The 25,334-nt window shown below is 41.4% G+C and overlaps 1 protein-coding gene across 1 annotated transcript; it reads left to right on the plus strand.

Annotated features, from left to right (window-relative positions):
* The first annotated feature begins 4,701 nt into the window (after window positions 1-4,701).
* Window positions 4,702-23,555, plus strand: ACADL (acyl-CoA dehydrogenase long chain). Its single transcript, XM_082284665.1, has 11 exons — window positions 4,702-4,861; window positions 6,381-6,542; window positions 9,455-9,592; window positions 10,029-10,193; window positions 11,776-11,842; window positions 13,051-13,215; window positions 13,874-13,975; window positions 17,096-17,209; window positions 19,353-19,480; window positions 21,430-21,516; window positions 22,853-23,555. Exons 1-11 carry the CDS (start codon window positions 4,788-4,790, stop codon window positions 22,944-22,946), a joined length of 1,296 nt encoding a protein of 431 aa, XP_082140791.1. The 5' UTR covers window positions 4,702-4,787; the 3' UTR covers window positions 22,947-23,555.
* Window positions 23,556-25,334: the final 1,779 nt, after the last annotated feature.

Below are 25,334 nucleotides of genomic sequence, written 5' to 3' on the forward strand. Positions count from 1 at the left end.
GGCAACAGCTGTGACGGGAGCTGTACAGAATGACTGATCATTCAAGAAGAACATATCTGTAAGCAGATCTTCCACTTCAGATTTGTACCTTGGATAGCAAACATTATTCAAAGGCAAGCACGTGACAATAAAGCTCTGAGAAAAATTAGAACAGTTGCATCCAAGGGCTACATTAACTGGTAGTTTTTCACATTAAGTTGTCTGTCATCAAAATAAAATCCAACATGCCTATCGCTGGAGGAGAACACCCTTCCACAGCAACAGATGCTGCTGCAGACATAAGAGGACTAATGATATCCCAGCTCAGGAATACACATGGAAATTTGCAGGTGAATTATTTGACAGAAAAAAATGCATACAATGAGACTTGTTTGCTCAATTCTTTTAAAAGTTCTTTTACTCTGCAGTGGGAATGAAAGACTGCAAAAATTGTCTCTTCTTAAAAACAGATCATTCCTTTTATACAGCTGTTCTTACCTGAATATACTTGTACAGTCTTCATGTCTACAGAATACATGTTTCTCAGATGAACTTTAAGTTTGACAAAAACCAACCCAATTTTCATTTCAACCTGTCTTACCAACAGAGCTATCAACACTTTATCTCCAAGTAATGTACAATTCCTTTATTTGCTAACTTGGTATCTAGCAAGGCCACGTGCATTTTTTTTCAGCAAGATAATGCTTCAAATCACATTCACTGTAGTAAATATGTTAGACATTGCTCACAGCAAAGCAGAACACTGAAGAGAATGCAGATTCTTTCCAGCTGTAGCAATGACTTACTAACACCAGAAATAATGAAAAAACAACAATAAATGCATGACTGAGAAGAGACTGCTCAACCAAACCAATTCATACCAAAGCCCAAATGTCACAAAGTCCTCAGGTCAGGGCTGTACACACTGTAGGAGAGCCCTCTGACTTGGTGTCTTTACATTACACTGGCAACAGTTCTAATACCAGAGGAGTGGATATTGCTACTTCTGGGTATGACAGGGATCATAGTGTTTATCACAGAGTAACAGAGATCTGTGCATTTTGGAGTGTCAAAGGAAAAAATCTGCCACTAACCCAGTAGTGGAGAACTACTAATTTGGGACAATTTACACCCAGTAAGCTAGAGCAAACCCTATCCTCTCCTGAGCCATATGTACCAGAGTTCAGGAAGGAGGGACAGGCCATGGACTGGTATGGAGATGACCATAACAAAGAGAAAGCATCACCATGAAGGGCAGAAAATAAGAATTAGAGATTCAGCCTGTGCCTATGCCTCCAGGAGGAACAGAGGTGCAGGGACCAGACAAGGCTAGGAAGGAGTAGAGTACTGTCACTTAACCCTGGCTCTGCTGTGTCTCTGTAAAGATCCACTAGGCTGTTGCAAGAAAAGCACAATTCTGAACTGGAAACAGCATCTGTAAGGAGCAACAATCATTTGCACTCTCTGTCCTGTTGCAGTATCTACTTCTACTCTGTTTTCTGTAAGCACATTTAAAAGGAAAAAAATTGTTCTTAATGTCTTATTTTTTGTAGCCTTCCTTCCCAAAGAATGCCAAATGTCAATCTGATTGCCACTCTCCGTTTAAGGAATTTCCTGATCCCAGAAACTGATCCTTGAAGCCTGGACAAATCTTACTTTTCTGTGGCTTAGGACAAGATCTACCATCTTTCAACTCTGTTATAGTGCATAGGTGTACATGTGATGGGATATGTCCTGGCAGATTTTTTTGCTACAACAAAGCTACCAAGACTGTAAATTGAGTGACCTGGCATCCCTGGGAATGCAAATCTCCCTGTCAGCCTCCTGCTTGCTAACAGACCTATGACCAAGACGCTGGCCTTACCCAGGAGCCTACACCAGCTTAAGGAAGGCACTTTCCAGGAGGATCTACCTGACAGGACCTCACAAGCATAGCCAAATTTTACCTCTGGACATCCGAGTTCAGTAATTCCCAACAATCTCCTTTTTACTTCTTCCCTGTCAACTGCTCCTGCATGGTTCCCTCCTGCCTACTCTGATATAATGAGATCAGACTCCCAAATGAAAAAGCAGGACAAGTTTCCAGGCTGCAACTGGTTTTGTAATACAGATGCTTCTCTCTGTAAGTACAGACAGCTCTGTGTTTTGCCAATGTGTCACACTGAAAACATCGTCCCTTGTCTAGAGGCATTGCTGCTTTCAGACAGGCTCATCCATAGGAATAGCTATTCCTGTAGTGCCATCTCCTGGTTTACGGTGTAGGAACACAATAGCTGAAAATACTTTTTATATATGTTAAAAAACTTTACAGCAGGTTTGGACTATGGATCAATATAAAAAAACCCACCCAAACCACAGGCATTCTTTCAATGGATTTTGTACAATTCACTCCCAATAAAGTATTAGTTTAAAATGATGAAGGTTTGAAAAATATCTCCTGGTCCAATCTGCTTTGCAATTTGAGCCTTTTCAGCATTTGTTTTATTTCTCAACAAATATCAAGGTTCAAAATTTCCTTTTTGCTTAATTTTTTTGTGCCATCTTATGACTCCAGAGGGTAATTCCTGAGAGTTCAACAACATTACACAGGAAGTGAGGGAAGTATGTAAAACCCCAATTATGAGAACTGTATATCATTTTAACCCCATACTTAATAATGATTGGTAACATGTTATATTCTAGATATCAGATCTAGTTATCAGATCTCTATAGCATATCTAGTTATATGTATCATTTTTTAGGTCAGGGTATTGTTGGTAAAAGGAGCTCCTTTCTTGCTGAAAGATGCCCATTTATGGCTCATAAATCTCCCAAAAGGGCTGACGTGGGAGAGTATCCCCTGTCAAGACTATGCCCCATGCAGCACGGTGACCTCAGGGGCCAAAGGGATGAAGAACTATGAGCAGACTATTAAATCTTTATCCTTCTCCCCACCTCCAGTGGTTTGCTCTTCCTTAAAGTAATGCCTGCTCTGATATTGAGCCCCCCAAGATGTGAATAACTGAGTAAAACTTTGAATGTTGTAGTTTTTTTAGTTGTTAATCAGCACAGTTTATGAGCATTGCAGTAACTGGAGGAAAGGTAATTCTGGCAGTGGGAGATTGTGACCACTGACTCATTGACCACCTACTCAAAATAAGACTCCAGACTAAAAGGGAGGGAAGAACTGCACATGAGGACTAATTTGCATGAGAAGTGAGAGATATAACTAGCAAATAGGGGGTTGAGTACTAATTAATAAAGAGGTTATGTAATAAAATGTATGCCCTTGTTAAAGAGGATAGATAGTGTAAAGTGTTGATGAATGGGGAGCTAGACTTTTATGGGTTACCACCTAGCTTGTCTCTGTGTGTGAATTGGTGCTGTGCGATGGGTAACATTCAGAACAACACCTCCATCCTTTGGAAAGCCCCTGCACACGATAATCATAAACCGCCTAGTTTAGAGAACCAGCACTCAAAATAAAAAAGGAAAGTGTGACAAACGAAGCCCACCCTTCTTTTTGGGTTTTTTTAAATGTAATAAGGGACAACAGGGGACAAAGGTCACTTAAAGCAAAATCACAGCACTGGGTGTGTGGCTCATAGCCAGAGGCACACACACACAAATTTCCCGTTTATATGCTTTAACATTATGCATATTTAATAAACCACAATGCATATGCATAGTTTTTCTGAGAACTAATTTACATTTCATTTTAGAAGGTAGTAACATAGTTCCTCCTCCGAACCGCCTATTAGAGCATGCGTATTATGATCGTGAGGATCTTCAGGGGTCTTCTTCGACGAAGGCTCAGGTCTCCCTCACATCTTGAACTTTTCAATTTCGTCTTTGGAGCATGCGCAGTCATGGTGGTCCTGGGTCTTTCTGGATCCAACCGGTTTAAATTCTTTACTTTGTGGCTACTTGGCTTCATTGTTGCCAACTTCTCATTAGGGAAGCAGCAGGATGTACTATCTAGCTATACTTGTCTATTCTTGAGATTATTCACCTGGCGAGTTTTCCTTTATTTAAACATTAAGCAATTAGTTAACCATATACTAGCTATTACATTGTATAGAAAGTTATGATTCAGGTTATATTGGTATCTTATAACTCAAGCTGCATCAGCATCTTGTAACTTTGACCCCAGTTATAATGTTAAATAGTTAATATCCGCATAGCAAAGTTATTCTTAACATATTTGCACATGATATTTCCTAATGTATTCTAATACATAATATTTCTTCCATTTTACTACCTGCGAAAGCCAATGCTATAATAGCTTTTTATCACAGAAAGAAAAAGGGAAAAAGAAAAAGCACACACACACACACGCACACACATACACCCCCCCTAAAAAGCATGCTAAATTATTTTGGTGCGCAGATTCTGCAAATCAAGACCCATTGACACCAGGAGGACCAGCCCCACGAAGGCAAAATGGCCAAAAGGCCCAGTGAGGGGCAGCCCTCAGGGGAGGGGGCTCAGGTTCCAGCCATGCCACCCCAGGGGATGACAGCCCCTTTCCTGAAGGCTCTGAAAGGAGGACGGAGCCATGGCCAGGAAGGTCGTCCCTCATGCCGGGTGCCATCACACGAGCTGCCTTCAGAGCACAACCCCTTCGTCCGGCTGTCACCTTTGCTCCCGCTCCTCTCCATGACGTGATTGCAAAGCTACAGTAGAAAATTATTAATGATACAGCTGTTTCACGATACTGCCGCCTCCAGCCCGGAAGAGATTTACAGCCGTAGGTGGGCGGGCACAGGGATAACTCGCGGGGCTCCAGGGGCAGTGCCGCCCTGTCCTGTCCCGGCCTGTCCCGTAAAATGGCGGCGTGGCTGCTCCGCCTGCGCGGTCTCTTGCGGGTCGCCGGCTCCCGACCCTTCTCCGCCCAGCCCAGGTGAGTGGAACCGGCCATGGTGGGGAGCGCTGGGGCGGAAGGGACCGATCAGTGAGGGTGGGTGAGCGCCCCTCAGCTTGGGTTCCGTAAAGACTGGGGTGGATGTCTTTGCCCACCTGCTTGGGGGGTGTGTGTGTGCGGGCTGACGGGGCTGTCTGTGTGTGCTATCCATTCTGTGTGGATGTGTGTACACATCTCTGTGTGTGTTTGGAGGGCGTGGATGCGTGTGGTCTGTATACGCGTGGCGGAGGGGGTTACAGGTGCTATATGTGCACATACGTGTGTGTGTGCGCGGCCGTGCCCCCATCGCAGGAGACAGCTGGGGCTGGGGAGCCCCCCGAGCCGCGCGGGCCCAGGAGCCCCATCGCATCCATCCCCGTGATCTCCCGACCTTTGCTCCACTTCCCGGGAACAGCGAGTTCTGTGCTGGCAGCAGGTGACAGCCGGGCGTGTTCTTTCCCGGGCACCGCGTTACCCCTTGGCACCAGTGCTCGGGCTTGGGGGCTGAGGGGAGCAGAAAGGCAGGAGTGGGATCACACCTTCCCAGACCTTCGAGTTGTCTCTCCCAGGACTGTCGTTTAGAATAAGGGAGTAGCCAGGCCCTTCCCTGTGTGACATGTGCAGCGTCAGCCACAATTAAACAAACGGGGGGGCTTAAATGAAGCTCAGCATCATCTTAGCTTTAAAAATAAGGTAGAGCTTTTCAGAGTCTCTGTGTGCCTAGCTTTGAGGGTGAAAAATACTCAACCAGCAAGTTGCTGTATCCCATTTTTCCCAAATATTATTAGAAGTAAATATAGTTTGTTTCAGGGGGATCGTTTCACTGGCAGAGCCTGAGTAACTACATGTGGTAGTAAATAAAGACTTGTGTCTCTACAGCAGAGTAAATAAGCATAGGCTGAGCTGAGTTCTGTAGGACTACACACGGTTGATGTGCAGAGGAATTGAGAGATTAACAAAGTAATTTGAGAAAGGAAGAGTGAATGCCTCTTCCATGTACTCAGCTCTGTACTTAAAATTTCTGATGTTTCATGGCAATACAATAAAAGCAAGCCTTAAAGTACTGTGTCATCCTTGATGTTCCAAACCCCTACAAAAGCTTTATAAACCTTTTGTTCTTATTTTGTAATTATACTTTCCTTGTGTGGTTTCTATTACTGACATTTACCACTATTTCAGTTTGGTTTTTTTTTTTTTTTTTGTTACAGCATCATTTTGTTTTTACATATGTTTTCATTGGGGTAACTTTATTCTTTTACCTATATATGTATTGTTATTGTTTTTAATTTATTTGAAGTGTTAAGGACAAACCAGCCTTGCTTTACCTCCATTAGTAGTCCAGTGGAGTGCAATGTATGTTAGTTCTTTGTATTTATCATGGGTATCCTTGAGACCTAATGGTGTGCCAGAGTTGGGATGTGAACTATATTTAGTAACATGGGTGTTTCTTCCCTTTTAAAAGGGTTATGCAAATAGGGTGCCTGTATCCTAACAGATGCATTAATTTGTCTTTTTTTAGTCCTCTGCAAACAGAACAGCATGGCACAAAGCGCCTGGAACCATCTTCTGCTAAGACTTTGACTGATATAGGCATTCGGAGGATCTTCTCATCAGAGCATGATATCTTCAGGGAGAGTGCCAGGAAGTTCTTTCAGGAAGAAGTACTGCCTTTTCACACAGAGTAAGATAACCTCTTAAACATTTTGGTTTTCCAATATTAATTTTTCCCCAAAATGCTTTTTGCAGTGTTACTCCCAATACAATCGGATATACAAATTTACCAAATTAAAACAAAGTCATACATGAAGGAAAATCACACATAATCAAATTGAATGCGTCCTTTGAGCTCCAGTGTATGTTATCTGGCATCCTCAGCTTGGGCCCATGAGCAGACAAATGCAGTTTGCAGAGTTGCAGCAAAGTTTCCCTTCCTGTAGGATTAACTGACACAGATGCTTTTGGGAGAGTTGGTGGACAGATCAGTTCCCACACTATTGGGAAATAGTGAAAAAGGCTTTGATCATGTGTCTAGGTTACTGTCTCTCTTGCAGTAGATTTTGTAGCTACGTACAAGTACATATAGCATGGTAAGGTGAATCATGTATTACCAAGAAACTTGCACAAAACCTCTATGTTTGAATTTCTTTAATTTTTGTTTCTGTGGAAATATGAGCATTTTCTGTACAGGGTAGAGGTGTTGTAATTCCACTGAACTAGAGCTGGAGGGTGATTTTAGCCCTTATTTTAGCCATATCCAATCACATTATAGTGGTGGATAGGAAAGAAATTAACTCAGGATATGGTTTTGAACCAAAAGTATCAAGCTGTAGTAGTGTCTTAAGCAATTTCTAGTTTACTTGAAGTAAAACCAGCAAGTGATACTGAAGGACTTATTCTGAAATTGCCCTGCTAGATAGGAATATCCTGATACAGCTCAAGTGTGTATCCACCAACAGCTGAGGTGCCTCAGTTGAGTGTATGAAGCATCATGACTGGGGCAAGAATGAGCAGCAGGAGGCTTACAGTAGGGTTGGTGACACCTGTTTTTTTTTTATCCTCAAACCACAACCTCATAGTAGTATGCTTTTCCACTGTACAGTCATATTCCGTCCATAAAACCAGATGTTGTCCCTCATTTTGTGTTAGAAGGACTTCCAGGGCAGGTCTGTGTACATGTATTGGCTCTGCTTGAGGATGCTGAAGATCCTATTTGCCATCTTGCTGACACAACAACTTCTTAGGGAGGTTGAATCAAGTTGAACTTGTGTTTTTGCATCACTTCAATGACCAATGAACCACTCTGTTCTCACACTTCTGAAGTAAACAAGGAGGCTTCAGGCACAGTATATTAATTGTCTGGGCTGAGATGAAGAGGCAAATGTAGCATCAGTGAATGCAATTGTGGATTATTTTGAGGAGGAGAAGCTTTCATGCTGGGTGAAGTAGGGACAGGAATGTCCCTGAAGGTGGGGATCAGAGGCAAAGCAAAGATGGTAAAAAGAGATCCAAGACTTCCAGTGTAGGAGCAAAAGCTCTGTGAATCAGCTGAAATACTGGCACAGGTTTCCCAGAGAAACTGTGGCTGCCCCATCCCTGGGAGTGTCCAAGGCCAGATTGGATGGGGCTTGGAGCAACCTGGGCTAGTGAGACCCCTGCCCATGGTAAGGGGTCAGAACTGGGTGAGCTTTAAGGTCCCTTCCAATCCAAACTATTCTGCGTTTCTATGATTCTGTTTTATATGTAGGATAAGATACTTGATTAAATGTGGGTAAACAGCTATGATTTAGCTCTGCTGCACACATGTGCATCAGAGGAATGTTGTTTACTATATAATTTAAAAATTGTGGCATTGATGCCATGAAGATTTTTGCCTTTTCTTTTATACCCGTTGTGCCTTTTTGCAGCTTCTGTATTCCTGGTGCTTTTTGCCTACATCCCTGGACTTGTTTGTTAAGCTAAGAGACTAAGCGTTTTAGAAGCTTCGTAGCTAGGGATCAGTGTGCCCCAGACCCCAAGGTCCTCTCCAGAGCATATTCTGTAAACCAAGATAGAACCATCCAGGGGAAGGTTCCTTGGGGAGGGGGGCTCACTTGGGCCTCTCACTGGGGAATCTTTGATAGGTATGCTAATTAGTAAAGCCTATAATGTTATACCCAATATTGGGGGGGACGATATACACAGGAGGAGAGAGACACAGAGACACAGGGAAAGACTCGGTGGGGTACATCTTGATGCATATGACCTGGACGTGTACACCTAAGGATCCTTAAGAATAAATACCAAGGTAAAATCCCTTTTCCCCTTCTAACCGTGTATGTCTCTTGATTTTAAGACCAGGAAAAGGCATCAGCATTAGAAAAAAAAACTTTAAAAAAAGAAAACCTGGAGCATTAATGACCATCCAACCTTCTATTGAGTTGACAAACCCCATAAAGAGGCACTAATTTTCCAAGAATAGATTATTGCTGTGGTGTTAAAGTTTGCAAGCTATCAGCAGATAAGCCTCAACTATCTATTTACACAAACTTGAAAGTACCTTAAAGCAGTAATTTACCAAGATACAGTACTGACTTGTAAGAAGTGCACAGAGACAGATTTTTATACAAAACTGACTAATATGGTATCATTTGATTCTGATAAAGCATTTTTCACTGGTAGAGTTTTCACTGGTGAAGTCTTTCATAAAAGATACTGATGTGTTATACTCATTTTGTATGTGGCTAAATGTACATTTGTAAATGGAATGTCAGGAGGATAAAGACCTGCCTGTGATGATCCAGATGGCTGGGGCTAAATTGCCTAAATCCCAGTCTGGTATAAGAGTCATAAGAAGTCTTAATGAAATCCTGTCAGGTTACACATTGGAAGCAGGAGTTCAAACTTGTTTTACAGTTGGTGTCTCTGTAGTGCCAGTGGCATCTGTGGACTTGAAGATGAGAAACTCTGTGATGAAGCTGCTGCTTCTTGGCTGTGACATACAGCTGTCTGTGTACCTTCACACTGTCTGTTGGTGTTCCAGTGTGAGGCAGCAGCCATGACAGATAAACAGTAGCACATGAGGGGTTCAGTGCTGGTTTTGTGTTTGTTTTGCAGATGGGAGAAGGATGGCCAGGTGAGCAGGGAGCTCTGGGAAAAAGCTGGACAGCAGGGTTTGCTGGGTGTTGCTATCGCTGAAAAACATGGAGGCATCGGAGCGGATATTCTCTCTTCAGCCATCGTCTGGGAGGAGCAGTGAGTACTGGATGCTTCAGGAAGAATTTCAGTGATCATATTGTTTGTGCCTGTATTTTTTTTTCATGAGTTATCCTCATTATGGACTACATTTGCTTACAGAGAATGATCTTATCTTTCCTGTGGAAAGGATGGTTTAGATACATGTAAATCCCTTGTGTTTTAAGTATTCTGGATCACTGTTTGAGTAGTAAGTGTCATTATGCTCCACTGGCTTTGTAACTCGGGAAAGCATTTTTCTTTAGCCTGGTAGGTTATGTACCCATTTGGCTGTGAAATTACATTCTATAAATAATGGTAAAAGTGCCAGAAGATATCTGAGACTTCTGTGTAGTGGGGTTTTCTTTGTTATTGGGTCTGTGTTGTAACAGTGCAAGTTCAGTGTTCAAGTCTTGGTAGTACTTTTTTCTGAACTTCCCCCTTATTTTTTTTCCAGGATGTATGTTAACTGTACAGGCCCAGGGTTCAGCCTTCATTCAGATATTGTCATGCCCTACATTGCAAACTATGGCTCTGAAGAACAGATTAAACACTTTATCCCACAAATGATTACAGGCAAGTGTATTGGAGCTATTGCCATGACAGAACCTGGGGCTGGCAGGTAAGCCAAATATTAAAACAGTGGTCTTAACATTATTTGCTGTCTATTGATTTGTCAGTGAAAAACATTCTGAACCTCCTGGTTAGTTACTGTACGGACAAGACTATCCTGCATTATACGTAAAACTCAAAAAACCTATTATGGATTACTTTATTACAGCTTTGTCATTTCAAGATAGTAGCTCAGAATCCATTTCTGTATTTGTCGTACTGTGGGCAATTATGCTTTGTATTTGCTTTTGCAGTCTGAGTTTATAGTTACCAACCTGCTTGTCCTGTGAACATACTTATGAAGTATAGTCAGTGTAAAAATAATATACATAGTGTGCTGGTTTGGCCAAATTTAGAAATATATCCTCTGAGAGAAGGCAGGTTACAAACCACCCCTCTACCCACCATGTTCAGGAAAAAAAACTTTTTCCTTGAAGGAAAGTGAAAGAGATAAAAACTATTTATTTAACAAACACACAGAAAAAAAAGATACTAATGCTAAATAATGGAACCTCTCACTGTAGAGAGAAAACCTGGGAAAATTTCAGAGTCCTTCTGTAGTCTCTCTCTCTCCCCCTCGGAGCTGGGATGGGGTGGTGGGCCCACCTCCAGGGCCACGGCCTCGGTGGAAAGTCCTCCCAATGTATTCTGATGTTGAAACCATCCAGCAGAGAAGGGAAAAAATCGGAGTCCCAGGAAAACAAAGTTCAACTCTCTGGAGGAAAAGGAGCTGAAAAACTGGCCGAAAGCTGGCTGGAAAAGAAAGCAAGCCAGGTGCTTGCCTCCGCTCTCGCTCTCCTCCCACAGCTGAGTGCAGAGAGCCGTCTCTATCTCTGTGTGACCTTGAACAAACTGCAAACTGCTTTGAAGAAGTTTTGCTCAGGTTTTCCTCCCCCCTCTCAGGCTCAGTTTAAAGGCACGAAATTAATTTCTGGGCATGGGGCAGTGATAGGGGATACACATCATAAAATCACCCTAAGACACATTGGTAAAGAAGGCTTGGCTTTACTATTAGTTTTTTCTGTGGAACAGAACACCTTGATTTTCTTTCCTCTGAATCCTTTCAGAGAAGTGTTCCTCCTTGCCCAGCACCCAGTGTTTAGAGTAGACACTGCTGATCTGACCAGTTTCCAAAAAAGAGAGGGACACATGAAGTGCAAAACCTGTTGGTGTCGTGTTTCTACAAATGGTAGATGTTGTTCATGGCTTTTCACACAGCCTCCTGATCAGGATTGAGCCTGTTTAGAGGATGTGGTTTTGTGTGGCATTTGTCATCTGAGGCATACTGGTGTAAGTGCATGCTGACCTGTTGATGTCAGTGCTTGTGTTACACGACCTCCCACAAGCAGAGATGAGGAAATGGGACCTCACACGCCTGTATGGTTGCATAGATTTATCATCCTTTTCCACAGCATGCTTGTGGTTTCTGTTACACTCAGCTATTTCATGATGTCTCACTATCCTCATCTGTTTTCACTGAGCCCATGCATGGATGGTATAAAATCTACCTTATTTTGTACTGGATAGAATTCAATATACAAATTGCAGCTTCCAGAATGGTTTTTTGAAGGACCTTTTGAATTTCGTTTTAGTGACTTGCAGGGAATACGGACATATGCAAAAAAAGATGGAAGTGACTGGATTCTTAATGGGAGTAAGGTAAGTGCACTGACATACGTACTGCTCATAGGCTCTAGGAACTGAATGCATTTAGCTGAATGCAGCAGGATGTGCACCACTCTCAGCATCTCCTCGCAATCCTTTTGGTTTGGGGTTTTTGTGTGGGTTGTGTTGTAGGTGGGGTTTTTGTTCCAGTTACTTTTTTAATAGGTCTTGAAATAGGTCTGTTTTAGGCAATTTACAAACTGATTTATGGGAGGGCTTGTATGGGTTCTTTTTGTAGCTTTTAAATAACCCTATTAAAAGGCTTATTTTCCCTTAAACTGTGAAGAGAAGGGGGAAAATGTGCTGTGTAGTATGAGCAGGATGGTTGTTAGTAATGATGTTTAACAATAAAATATATATACTACTGCCATGAAATCTTCTGTGGCCTGAGTAAAAACTTGTGTTGCCACAATGCAAGCTGTGGAATCTTTGTTCAGGAGCTCGGTGGTCATGTTACAAAAAAACCAAAACAGCTGCATCAGATGCTCTGACTGTCTTGTCAAGCTGTGGCAAAGCACTTTATGCATTACCATAATGAAAAACAAGAAGGCAGAAATAGTGTTGAAGTGGGAGTGTGGGTTCAACAGACCATTTTTTTAAAAGCTATGAAATGTCCTAATCTTTTTTACTGCTGCTGATAACATAGTACGGATAGAGACTTCTGGTCTTAGCAGAATTTCAGTGGTGAGAATGTATGCAAGCAAATACATATGCATAGGTGCTAAAAAAGATGCTTATGCTGCTCATTTGAAGCCAAGCAGGACAGAAAGCTTTCTTTTGCTGGACTTAAGATGGATCCATTTGACAGGCTCATGAGTTGCTCTACAGGATAATAGTAAGCAGTTGTGACAAGAAGCATTGATAGTTTTGAGTGTTATGCCTCACTAATTTAATTTCTAGACAAGAGAACCTCTGTGTTTATTTACATTTGATAAGGTATTCCTTCTTTATCATGGGACAGACAAAAGAAACAAATCTGTGCATTCTTTAACTTCACACTTCCGCCCCTCACAATACTTCTCAAATTAATGTCTGCCTTGTTCCAGAACACTTAATATCAAAAGCTTAAAATTCTTCTGGACACTTGAACCTTGCCTTTCAGTTCACCTGTGAAAGTGTCAATGTAATTTTTCTTTCTGCTACTTGGTGATCTCTTCTAACCTCTATCCACCTTGTTTTATTCTAAATTGCCTTTTTTACAGGTGTTCATCACCAATGGTTGGATGAGCGATGTAGTGATCGTGGTTGCAGTTACAGACCGGGAGGCCCGATCCCCTGCTCATGGGATCAGCCTTTTTCTGGTGGAAAATGGAACAAAAGGTTTCATCAAAGGACGCAAACTGAACAAAATTGGCCTGAAAGCTCAAGTGAGTTCATACAACCTCTAATGCAATAGAATTGGGGAAAGTCTAAACCCACTTAATTCCTGGCAACTGCTAAATAAATAGAAGATGGAACTACAGTGCTATTGTAGCTGTTAGACTTCAGAGCACAAACACGCAACATATGTATCCTGATTTTTGCCTGTGGAAGTCTGAAGCATGTGATGTGCAAGGAGAGGCTGAGGAAGCTGAATGTGTTTACTTTGAAGAAGCCTGGAAGGACAGGATCTTACTTACGCCGTTAGCTATAGAGATGGTGGGGCCTGATTCTTCTTTGAGGAGCAGAGTGAAGGGGAGAGTGGCAAAGGAGACAAGTTACATTAAGGAAAATTCTTACTAGGTAGTAGGGAAAAAAGTCCACCAGGAAAGAGATTGGTTACTTGCACAGCTGCCGAGAGAGGTCCTGGAGCCTTTATCTTTTGAGTTTTGGAAAGCTTAACTAGATAAGGCCCTCAGTTGATTGTTTTTTCTGGAGCTGCTCTGAGTAGGATGTAAGCTAGATGACTTCTGGAGGATCCTTCCAGGCTAGATAATTTTGGGATTTCAAGTTAAAGTGCACAATAGCAAGAAAAAAATAGGGCAAAATTAGCGTAATGAGATGAGAATGTCAGACTCTCAATTCTTGCATTTCAAATCCTCTTAGGACACAGCAGAGCTGTTTTTTGAAGATGTGCGGTTGCCAGCCAGTGCCTTGCTTGGAAAAGAAAACAAAGGATTCTACTATCTGATGGCAGAGCTCCCTCAGGTAAAAGGAATGTGAGTGTTTGCTGTCAGCAGGAAGAATACAGAGGCAGGTTTTGTCATTAGTCCTGAAGTTTATGTATTGTGGTGAGCCACCTGGGTTGCCAAAGCGGGATGTGTTTGTAACACCCCAAAACATTTCTGTGGGTTAAGCTCACAGGAGAAGTAGCAGCCAGATATTCTCAAGAGTCACAATTACACAGGTTTACTGGCAAAATATAGAAAATCAAGGAGCTTTGGTAAAGGATGTAGTGCAACATCCAATTAACATAGAACACACTTATCACAGCATTAAATTAGTTGTTTTAACTTAGCGACATTTAAACCCGTCCCATGTGTCATTACCGAAAATGTTCCATGGAAAGAGAATTAGAAGAAGAAGAAAAGGAGAAAGATAGGAAAAATACAGAAAACCACACATACAACTACCAGCTCCTGAGTTCCAGTGATGAGTGTCTTGGGGTGACTTTGTGATGTGTATCCCATGTTGCTGGCCCATGCCCAGAAATTAATTTTGTGCCTTTCTGTGCATTTAAGCTGAGCCTGAGAGGGGGAAGGAAAACCTGAGCAAAACTTCTTCAAAGCAGTTTGAAGCTTGTTCAAGGTCACACAGAGAGAGAGACTTTTTTTTTCAGCTGTGGCAGCAGAGCGAGAGTGGGGAAGGCACCCGGCTTGCTTTTGGCCAGTTTTTCAGCTCTTTTTTCTTTCTCTGGAGAGAGACGGAGAGTTAAACTTTTGTTTTTCCTGGGACTTTGTTTTTTCTTTTTTTTTCCCTCTGCTGGACTGTTTCAATATTGGAATGCATCAGGAGGAATTTCCACTGAGGCCTTGGCCCTGGAGGTGGGCCTACCACCCCGTCCTAGCTCCAAGGAGGGGGAGAGAGAGAGCTATGGAAGGACTCTGAAATTTTCCCAGGTTTCTCTCAGCAGAGTGAGAGGTTTTGTTATTTAACATTATTATCCTTTTCCTGTGTGTTTGTTAAATAAATAGTTTTTATCTCTTTCACTTTCCTTTGAGGAAAATTTATTTTTTCCCAAACCTGGTGGGGGAGGGCTGGTTGTAACCTGCCTTCTCTCAGAGGATATATTTCTAAATTTGGCCAAACCAGAACAATGAGGTAGAAACTCCAAGAGGCTGATAGGATCAAGACATGCTCCCCTTGTGGTCAGCCTTTTAAACCCCAGAGCTACCCTGGCCCTCCTCCGATGGGACTTTAATCACTTGGCCATTTAGGAGCTGGCTTAGGCAAGACTGGGGCACTGCCTCCAGTGTGCCACAACTGACAGACACTGAAGGGCTGGGATGCTCTAGGGCTGGGCTGGGGGTGTGGTGTGCAGAGCAGGGCACACCTCATCAGAGCAGGGCCCGACCTGCCCCCTTACCCCCACATGTGCATCCCAAAATGTCTTGAGGCATCAAGCTTTTCCAGTCTTTGACAGTCTTGTGTGCAATGTTTTGTTGATACTGCTGATTTTTAACTGAAGCACACAGTGCTAGGTGTAGAATTCTTTGGGCATTGCTAAAAATGTTGATATCCCAGCAGCTCAAAGCCAGATCTCTTAATCAACAACCCAGCTATTGAAGAACCTGAGGGTAGTGTGTTAAAAAGAACATACCACATATTTCTTGTGTACTTCTAGTATGGAAGCACTTTGCTTGGTAAATTAAGTGCAGCTTGGATGTGTCTGATTCATTTGGCATTCTCTTCCAAGAAACAAGCGCTGCTGTTCTAGCTCTTCCGTAAGTAGAAGCATATTAAAGTTACATGGAACTCTGTTCATTTAACAAAGTAAAGAAATTGTTTAGCTGCCAAAATACTTTGCCAGTTTACAACTTACTTTATGAAGTTTTGGGATTATTTGGAAGGACAAAGAGGCAATGTGGTTTTTCAAAATGTGCGTGTGCTTTGTCAAAGCTCTGATGTTGTATTTACCTCATTTGGTAGGGATCATGTTTTTTAATTTTATACTGTGAGTAAATAAAAAACCTGATCAAAGGAAATCTTTTACTGCTTTAAATAGATGTGCTCATGAACAGGTTCAATGCAATGCATCAGACTGTTTCAATGCTTCCAGAAACAATTGTTCTGCCTGTAGTTTTTGTTTTTCACTGTGCAATGAGGAAAGAAAAGCCAATTTTTGTAGGCTTTTTTTCCCCCTAGAGTTGAACTATTGAAATTGTTAAATAGTTGTATTAGTGTCCCTGGGTTATTTTACTCTTTTTACCGTTTCTATTCTTTTTTGCTTCTATTTCGTGAGTTCTTTTACTCAGAGTTTGAGTTAAAATGCAGGACACTGGGAATTTCTTCTGACTTAGTTGTTTATTATATCTTATCTATAACACAGCTGCACAGAGTGTGCCTCCAAGGTAACAAGGTGGGAAAATGGCCATGAATTCTAACTTCCAAGGCTTTTTAAGGTCTAAATTGCCCAACCAATTAACTTGTTTTTATTTATAATCCAATAACTAGCTGTTCGCAACCCGCAGTTGCGGGTTTTTTAATCCAACACCAGAAACCCTAGATTTGTGAAGAAGGAGGAGAAAGGAAGAAGAAGATCCACACCCAAAATCCTCCATATTGTTGCCTATATCCCCTAAACCAAATTTTTCTACACCTCTACATATTCTACCCAATTATATAACTTTTAATTACACAGCAACAACCTCAGTGTTTTCACACAATTTAGGGAGCCTTTCCCAGGGTTTCAGATCAAATACAGTGTGCTTCTGAGGATCACTGCTTGCCAGCGCTGAAAGGCTGAAATTCTCAGAACCCAGGGTTCCAACACAGTTGTTTAAGCTGAGCATTGAAAGCCAATAATTGAAACAGAATCTGATGTGAATTTTTCAGTTGGTAAGATTCCTGTGGTCAATCTGTAGCTATTTTTTGAGTCACTGTGATGCAGTATTATCCCAGTAAAGACTTAAAAGTGAGCTTTAGACAGCAAGGCATTTGTCCCACTTGTTAATGTCAGTAATGCAGTATGTCTGGTTTGGTATTTTATGTGACTTCTGCTCCTGCTCCCTTAATGAACAACACTGAACATCTGTGTCCTAATTGTGCATCTGATGCGGAGGAATGTAGGACTAACTCAACTGGATTCTGTAATTTGTGTTTCAAAAGGAAAGACTGCTAATTGCTGATATGGCTCTTGCTGGCTGTGAATTCATGTTTGAAGAAACAAGAAATTATGTGAAGCAAAGAAAAGCTTTTGGGAAGACAATTGCGCATTTGCAGGTGAGTTAGAACCGAGCCACTTGTACACAAGTTCTAGCGTGTGGTTGCTATACATCTGTGTATGTGAAATAGTTACTAAATGAAAATCACTGGGCTGTTTTGAAAGGATTATTTTCACAGGTTTCACTGTTGTATTGTGTCTGTTTTTTGCCTCCATGACCATCGTTCATCTTTGAAATGCAAAAATAATAATTTTTAAAAAGCACCAGAGAAGCTTTAATGTTTGTGTTTTATAACTTGGGTAGGTAACCTCCCAGCAGCGCTACTTCTCAGAGGGAAATAGGTACGCAGGAAGTATACTGGCTCCTTGCTGCTGCTAAAGAACAATTCCCTTGTTGATCTTAGGCTTGCATTTTACAGCCGGAGGTCCTAATCACAGGGTCCATCACACCTACATGTATTTGTCTGTGCCTGGAATCCTGGGGACTGCCTGTGCAGGTATTGTGTTCCTCTGCACACAGAGCATTGCAGAAAAATTACTTTGGAGGTTGCTGGAGGTGGGGACTCCCAGGAGTGACCTTGCTGCCCGAGTGCTGTGGAGGTGTTTCATGAATGTTGTAATGAGAATCCTCAGCCAGCAGCACTCTGGGTGTTTGTGTGACTGCATGTGAAACTGTTGGGTCATGCTCTGTGGGCAGAGCTCACTCCTGACAGGGGTAGGTAGTTGAGTTTTGAGATGTTTGTGCCTACAGTCTTTAGCTGCAGTCATAAAACGTACATTGCTTTCCACAGGATTTCTATACTACAGTGTTCCTGACAACGACATTAACTGTTAGGGCTGAGGCAGGCCAAGCTTCTGCATATTTGGTTTTTAGGATAGAACTGACTCATATGGGCTAAAGATGTTGGCTGCCTCTTTTTTTTATATACTTTTGAAATTTTGATTTTTTTTTCTTTTTTAAATAACTAACAAAAAAATCCATTTCTGTGTCTTGAGACTTCGTTTGTCAAACTCAAATCTTTAGTTGTGATGAACACCAGAACTGGAACTTTTAGAGGCTGGAATGCTAGGTATCCTTCAGAAGACTATGATCTTCATCTGTTTTTAAAGTTAATTTTCATTAATCCATAATTCCAGATGGAATTTTGTATGCACACTATGCGACTGTAAAGCAAAAGAGCTATATTTTAACTTTTTAATGTAGGTAGGGGATGCCTCCTATTTGTAGTAGTTCACTGTGCAGAGATCTCCAAAATAATCTCCTTTTTTAGGCTAGGCCACCAGTAGGTGGACAGTAAATTTCATAAAGTATATTATTTTTGCCAAAATAATGAATTTCTGCATATCTCTTCAATTTCCTTTTTTTTTTGTTGCTGATGACTCGAGTGTGTATATTATAAAGAATCCCTTCCAATCAGAGCTCTGTCTTGGGCTAATTCATTTAGTCGTGCCACATTACACATTACAGCATTTGAAATTAATTCTTTCCTTATAGTAGTACACTGGTCCAGTATATTTATTGTCAAAGGAAGCAAGATTTTTTTATATACATTTCTAGAACTGAAATAAGAAAGAACTTCTATTAGTGGGTGATGTTTTTATCCCCTCCCTACCAAAATTACAAGAAGGTGGTCAAATGCCTGCCTGCTCTGGTTTTACATAACCTTATGATGTATTTTACTTCTTCTCTGTAGACCTATTTTCCAATGTGACAGAACTCGGTGCTGAAAAACTTTCTGATAGTCTAAAATGTATTTTATTTTGCTTCGGTCTCTTTGCATGTAGCTTAAACTCTGAAGAATACATAGAAAAAGCATTCAATAGATGGTTATGAATTGGGAAAATTCATGGCTCTACAGAGTGAAAGGATGTTCCTTCACAAGAGGGAGCCAAGAGTGACAGAGCACTCTGGGCCTCCTGCTCTTTAGGAATTTGTTTTCCCCTTCTCCTGTGCTTTTTCTCTTAACTTCGTGTTTTGAGTTGACCGTGAGAAATAAAGAACGATCTCATTTTGTCTAATATGACTGGTGAAGACATTATTGTCTGGAAAGTAAGGTGTCTCTTCTGACATACAGAGCCAAAGTTGTTTGAAATAGTTATTTCTAACAGCAGTCCTTTCAGAAAATGCTGCATTTTCTACCTAAAGTATTAAACTGCCCTATACTTCTTTCCTCTACCCTCTCTATCCACTTCCAAAACAAGACAGTACAGCACAAGTTGGCCGAAATAAAAACACAGATTTGTGTGGCTCGAGCTTTTATGGACAACTGTTTGCAGCTCCATGCAGATAAACGCTTGGACTCCGCAACAGCCTCGATGGCAAAGTATTGGTACGTGCTAACAGTCATCTAGAAGTGTTACTTGCATGTTCTTAACTCTAATGATGTGGTCAACAAAAATCACAGTTACATTGAATACCAGGGTTGGTTAACCAGATCAATTTCAAAATAAAGGCATACTTTTAAAATAGGCTTCCATTAATAACAAGATCATGCCTCAGCTTTAGCTTAAGTAAAAGTGAGTGCTCCATTGGTATTTAGGGAAAAATTTACATTTTACTGTTAGCAATTTGTTGTTGGGTGTTTTTTCTGTTTTCTTTGTTGTTTTTTTAATGGGGTATATGGCTTGATTTGATTTCTTTAAAAGCAAAATGTGAATATTTGGAGAAAAATTGTAATGTTTTTGAAGCTCTGTGATACTATTTCGTTAATGTTACTTAACAATAGCTGTTAGGCCCAGCCAGTTTTCAAAGCTATCTGGTTTTAGGAAGAAATAGTTGGCTATGGCTGTTGCTGTAACTGAGACTGAACAGTGTTTTCCTTTATTGTCCAGAACTTCTTTTCCCTCATCCCATACTTGATGGTGTTATATGTTAACTTAGTTTTACGAGAGAAAAACAACTGGAAACATCTAAGATAATGGTACATGAATTTGTATAGTTTTAGCTTGTTGCAAAGATGGGAGAAAAAAAGCACATGAGACATGAGCAAAGACATTTATGGAAGATACACAGGTTTAAAGTTTTTAGGCTAATCAAAATAAGTATAGATGAAATGAGCAGAAATATTTACAATGGAAGGAAGGGTTTTGAGTGTTATTCCTGGCAGTGATTACCTAGAAGTACCCGGTACAGAAGCAGAGGCATTCAGTTTTGAGGAGGAGGAAACAACTAATGCCAGCTGAGATACGCAGACTCACTTCCTCAACAAATTTCCCAAAACAAGGCATTTGAAACACCCTTGCTTTCCCAGCTGTTTACCATCATGATTTGTTGTGGATTTCCTCTTTCCCTAGTGGTGTCCCTGTGACCCTTCCATAAGACTCTCTTAAATGGCTTAGAAAATACTTGAATGTAGAATTGCTTTATTTCCCAATGTATTAGGAGATTCTGTCTAGTCTCTAATTTTCCTTCAAACCTTTTGTATAGCCAATGACTCAGGTTAGAGCTTTGAAAGATTTTAAAACCTGGTTTGTTCATCTCTTTTTTCATATCTGGAGAAAGGTCTGTACGGTTGTTTTGGTTTGGTTTTTCTTGTGGTCAGAGGTTGTGTTACATACCTAAAAGAACTTGAGAATATATTTGGGAAAGATAGTTGCAGTAACTCACTGCAGAATTAAAGTTGGTGTAATAAACGATAAGGATTTAACTGAATGAGGGGATGGTTTGGGGAAAAGGCCATTATTCCACAAGAAGCAATTGACTTGTCATTTTCATTTCTTCTGTGCCCACTGAAAGCTGTACGGTTAGAAAGTGGTTTTTTTCATGTGTTCTAACTTCAACTTGAGCTTCCAGTGCAGTTAAATTTTTTTTTGCTATTAAGTCCAAATTTTGCAGTCAACAAATGCTGTTGAAGAATTACAGTATGTTTTAGAATTGAAGGCTATAAAGTTTGTTGTGGAAAATAAATTATGCCCAGGTGATGGTTATGGTCAAAGAGCATCCTGGTGTGTTGCTAATGGGAATGATGGGGGGAAGCCTGGTTTACTGTTAATTTCTGACAAAGCTGAGGGATTTCGTAAGAAAAGAGACTGTATCAACTTGCTTCATGAAAGGATTCTCTTGGCCTATGAGAAAGGTAAACAAGCCTGTCTGTTTTGAAACCTTTCATTTTCTGAAAGCTGTCCCATAAAGGGAACAAAACTTAAATGCATTAAATTGAACAGTATTTATTTCTTACTAATCATGTTATGGATTTGTCTTGTTAACATCTCTTTATCTTTTGTAAGGTTTTGCAACATAATGTCCTTCTAAAAGCAAATTTCCTTTTGGCCATTTAAGGTGTTCTGATCTCCAAAACAGCATAGCTACTCAGTGTGTACAAATGCATGGAGGATGGGGGTACATGTGGGAGTATCCAATTGCAAAGTAAGTGTAACATTTCAGATTGTATGATGAAAGATTACCAGCAAAGTCAAATGAGGCACTTCTTTATGTCTGTGTGTCACTTGTTTAGTGTTAGTAGTGATTTACTGTTCCTTTTCTCATCATGTTTAATTGAAAGGGAATCTACTGTACAGATGTCTGCAGGAAAGCTTTGTTTTGATTCTCCAAATAACTCATAAGCTGTTCACCAATTTTTGTCTGTTTTTTTCACAAAAGATAAGTTGGTTTTTTAGAAGAAAATGTTAATTGAAGAAACAGAAGGAAAACTGTAAAAGTAGAAATGAGAGAGGAGCTAGTTTGTTTTATCTGAAATTAATTGCATATGTATGAAGAAAACATGTTGATCAGATACCACTGAGTATCAAATTGTCAAATCAAGAGCATAACTGGCTACATTCAGCATTTTTATACCTTTTTAAATGAAAAAATTGAGAGATTTATATGTAGAAAAGGGATTTGTCATTCCCATTTTTTTTTCTGACTTTATGAATTGAGACATTTATGGAGCTTTTGTATATATCCTTGTGTATTATCTGTGAAGTTTGTGTACAAGCCATGTGACAGACACTAAGTAGAGATTTTGGTACTGTTTTTATTAAAAAAAGAGGTGGTAATCTGACAGTAGAAATAGCACAAACAGGACTGCTGTGCCGTTTTCATAAATGAGTAAGCTGATTTTTTAACTGAGTAGGTTTAGATTTTTTTAAAATTTTAAATACATTGAGTATGAAATGTTGATTTAAAATAACTTGTTCCTCAATGTTTGGAATGAGTGTAATTTGTGAGTGTTCTGCACTGTCTTATACGAAGGCCAGTAAGCCCTATTCAGGGTGTCCCCCTGCTTGTCTGTGTGTACAGTATATAGATTTCCAGAGAATGCCACATTGCTCCTGGGCTGCTCTCTGTATGATGAAGCAGAATGAAAATGGAAAAGTTCTCTGTTATCGTCCTGTGTGCTGTCACCAGGAACAAGAGTTGGGAGTGGAGTAGTAGCAGGAGTCTGGGTTTATAGGGCTTTATTTTTTTGTTTAATTAGAGGCAATAGTGGAGACTTCACGCTATAAACAAACAGGGAAGAGACACTGACCCCGCTCCTGATTTGGCACACAGCACCCTGGGAAGTTGTAATATTCTAGGTAGTTGAAGCTTCTTAGAAAATAAGAACTACTTTATCAATGGGAATAGTATACTTTGAAAAGAGGGATCTCTAAAGATAAAACACTCTTTTTTTCTTTTTTTTTTTTTTTTAATTGTGTGTTCATTCTGAGGTGTTGTTTGTAATGTTTCCTTGTTTTGTTTTGGTTTTTTCCTCCCTCAGAGCTTTTGTGGATGCCCGCGTTCAGCCAATCTATGGTGGTACCAATGAAATAATGAAAGAACTTATTGCTAGAGACATTGTCAGTGACAAGTAGGGCAGATGCTTACTCCTTTGCACAGACTTGCAGAATCCTTTTATATATTAATCCATGGCATAAAATCAGACATCAGAATGTAAGTAAAATAAATGTGCTGTATCATGTTCTTTAAAGCAAGTGACACTTATAGCATGTGTTAGTAGTAACAGTGTGCTCATATGCAAGATATCTAATATTTAATCAACTTAAATTTTAAATGTCTTTGTAGAACAGAGTAATTCTCTGGGTGTCGAGAGTTCTGGTAGTGAAAGGCATTTTTAGGTCTGGAACGTTGGGGAGCTTGGTCTGTCAGACTTGAACCCACTGTGTTGAATCCAAACCTCACTTTTCAGAATCAAATCTTGAGAGAAGCCCTATTCTTAACAAATGAACAAAATTAAATATTACTTTAAATGAATTAATATTTAAATTAATATTTAATTTATAACTTTGTATTTCCCCTTGACAAGTAGAACTTGACACTGTTACTGTTGCTGCCATACACCTGCTCACTGTGCAGCAGCCACCTGCTGTGCAGCTGATCTCTATGTTTACATCTAACCTGGGATGCCTTATTTTAATTACTTTGGTCAAATAAACATAATAAAGCATTTCTATGCAATCTCATGCTTGTCTGCGGTTACTTCAAAGCCCGCGGGGGAAAGGGGTTTCTTCGTCTGTGCCCGTGTTCACCTCAGGGCGCTGAGGGCGAGTTCGGAGGGAGGGAGTGTGATGCAGGTGAACTTGAGGGCTTTTATTTGCGATAATAACTTGGAATGTATGTGTTTCTGGTGTTTTTTTAGCTCTTTACCCATGCAGGACGTGAAGAGTTGAACCTGTCCGGAGCAGGGAGCGGCTGTGACCCCTCCCCTCCCACACGGCCTCGGCGCGGGCGGGCGGTGTCCTCGCGTCAGGCGGGGCCCCGCCAATGGCGGGCGGCCACGCCCCCGCAAGGGGCCACGCCCCTCGGCGGCCCGGATTGGCCGCGCTCCTCCCTCTGAGGAACGGGGGAGGCCCCGCCCCGCCGCGCTGTGCTTTAGCTGGGCGCGGACTCGTCAAGAGCGGCAGTGTGAGCCGCGGTGGGCGCGCGGCTGTGCGGGCTTCAGCGGCGGCGCCGGCGCCGCTGTGGAGATCCCGCTGGACGTGGAGGCAAGCGCGGGGCGGGGCGCGGCGCGGCGGGGCGCCGTGAGGCAGCGGGGGCACGGAGGGGCCGGGCGGCGGTTGGTTCCCGCGGCGGGAGTGGCGGGGGCGCATGCGCGGGGTGGGGGCGGGGTGGGGGGTAACGGTCCCTGCGCGCGGCGGGGCGGGGCCGGCGGCTCTGAGGCGGGGGCGGGGCCCGTGAGCGTGCAGGGGCGGGGCCGCTCCGCGGCTGCCCCGCCTGTCCCACCCGGGATTTAAACACTGGATCGAAACTTCTCTCTGGTAATCAACGTGTACCTACGGTCACATATTCATTTGCTTCGGAGTGACCCTGGGCGTGACTTCTCAGACTGTGGACCGCTTACAGAGCTGGATACTTAACACGAAGTAGTTAGTAAAGCTCTGGGCAGCAGCTCAGAATCAGGTCCTGCAACCTGCCCTGAGAGTTCTGTGGTCCTGAGCTAGTCTTTCCATCCACTTTCTGCAAGCTTCCTGCTTCCAAAATGCTGAAGTATCTCTCTCCCCAAAAATGTAGCAGTGACTGAAGTATTCTGTACCTACCTCTCTCTAATGGGAAACAAAAATGGGAATTTTCAATTTCCAATTTGCAATGTGAGCCAAAAAAATCCAAATTATTAAAGTACACTTTTTGTCAAAGGGTAAATACTTCCTTTTTGTGCTTATTTTGATAAAAAGGATATATTAAAAATTACACTGGATAAAGCCTGGTGGATGTACCAGCTCAGAAAGCAGTCTGTGTGCCTTAGGACTCCTGCTGTATTGGTCCATGCTTTGAAATCCTGGGAAATGGTCTGAGCAGCTTAAAGTCCAGTCATCTTAATTAGTATCTTAGGAGCTGAGTGGGTCTCATTTAAGACCAGGTTTTATGGCCCTCTCTTCAAATGCTGAAATTCAAAAGTATCAGGGAAACGTTGGTATGGACTTTACTATGGATCAGAAAGTATTGCAGATATTTATGTTAGAGACATATGTATGACCTACTTACAGAGGTATCTGTTGTACTACGAAAAGTGTTTAACATATATTAAAAATTACTTCAGACGTTGCTTTGCAAATATGCTGCTATAAACTGAACAAGAATTAGTTGATGATGTGGTAATAAACTTGGAAATTATATTGATTCTCTGTTCAGAAGCAGATCTGAACAAGGAGGAAAACAAACCTGTTGAGAGATTTTAATGAGTCATGGATTTTAGCATAAATTAATGCTAATGAGTTCCACTTGAAATTACTCCTTTTTGATGT

This window comes from Coloeus monedula (genome assembly GCF_965178545.1).
Source record: "Coloeus monedula genome assembly, chromosome: 7".
NCBI classification, from domain to species: Eukaryota; Metazoa; Chordata; class Aves; order Passeriformes; family Corvidae; genus Coloeus; species Coloeus monedula.

Excerpts from the sequence above, each read along its gene's own strand:
- ACADL (XM_082284665.1), top strand. The coding sequence starts at position 4,788 with ATGGCGGCGTGGCTGCTCCGCCTGCGCGGTCTCTTGCGGGTCGCCGGC. Across the intron at positions 11,843-13,050 it reads GGATTCTTAATGGGAGTAAG|GTGTTCATCACCAATGGTTG; the intron begins GTAAGTGCACTG and ends CCTTTTTTACAG. Across the intron at positions 13,216-13,873 it reads AAATTGGCCTGAAAGCTCAA|GACACAGCAGAGCTGTTTTT; the intron begins GTGAGTTCATAC and ends AAATCCTCTTAG.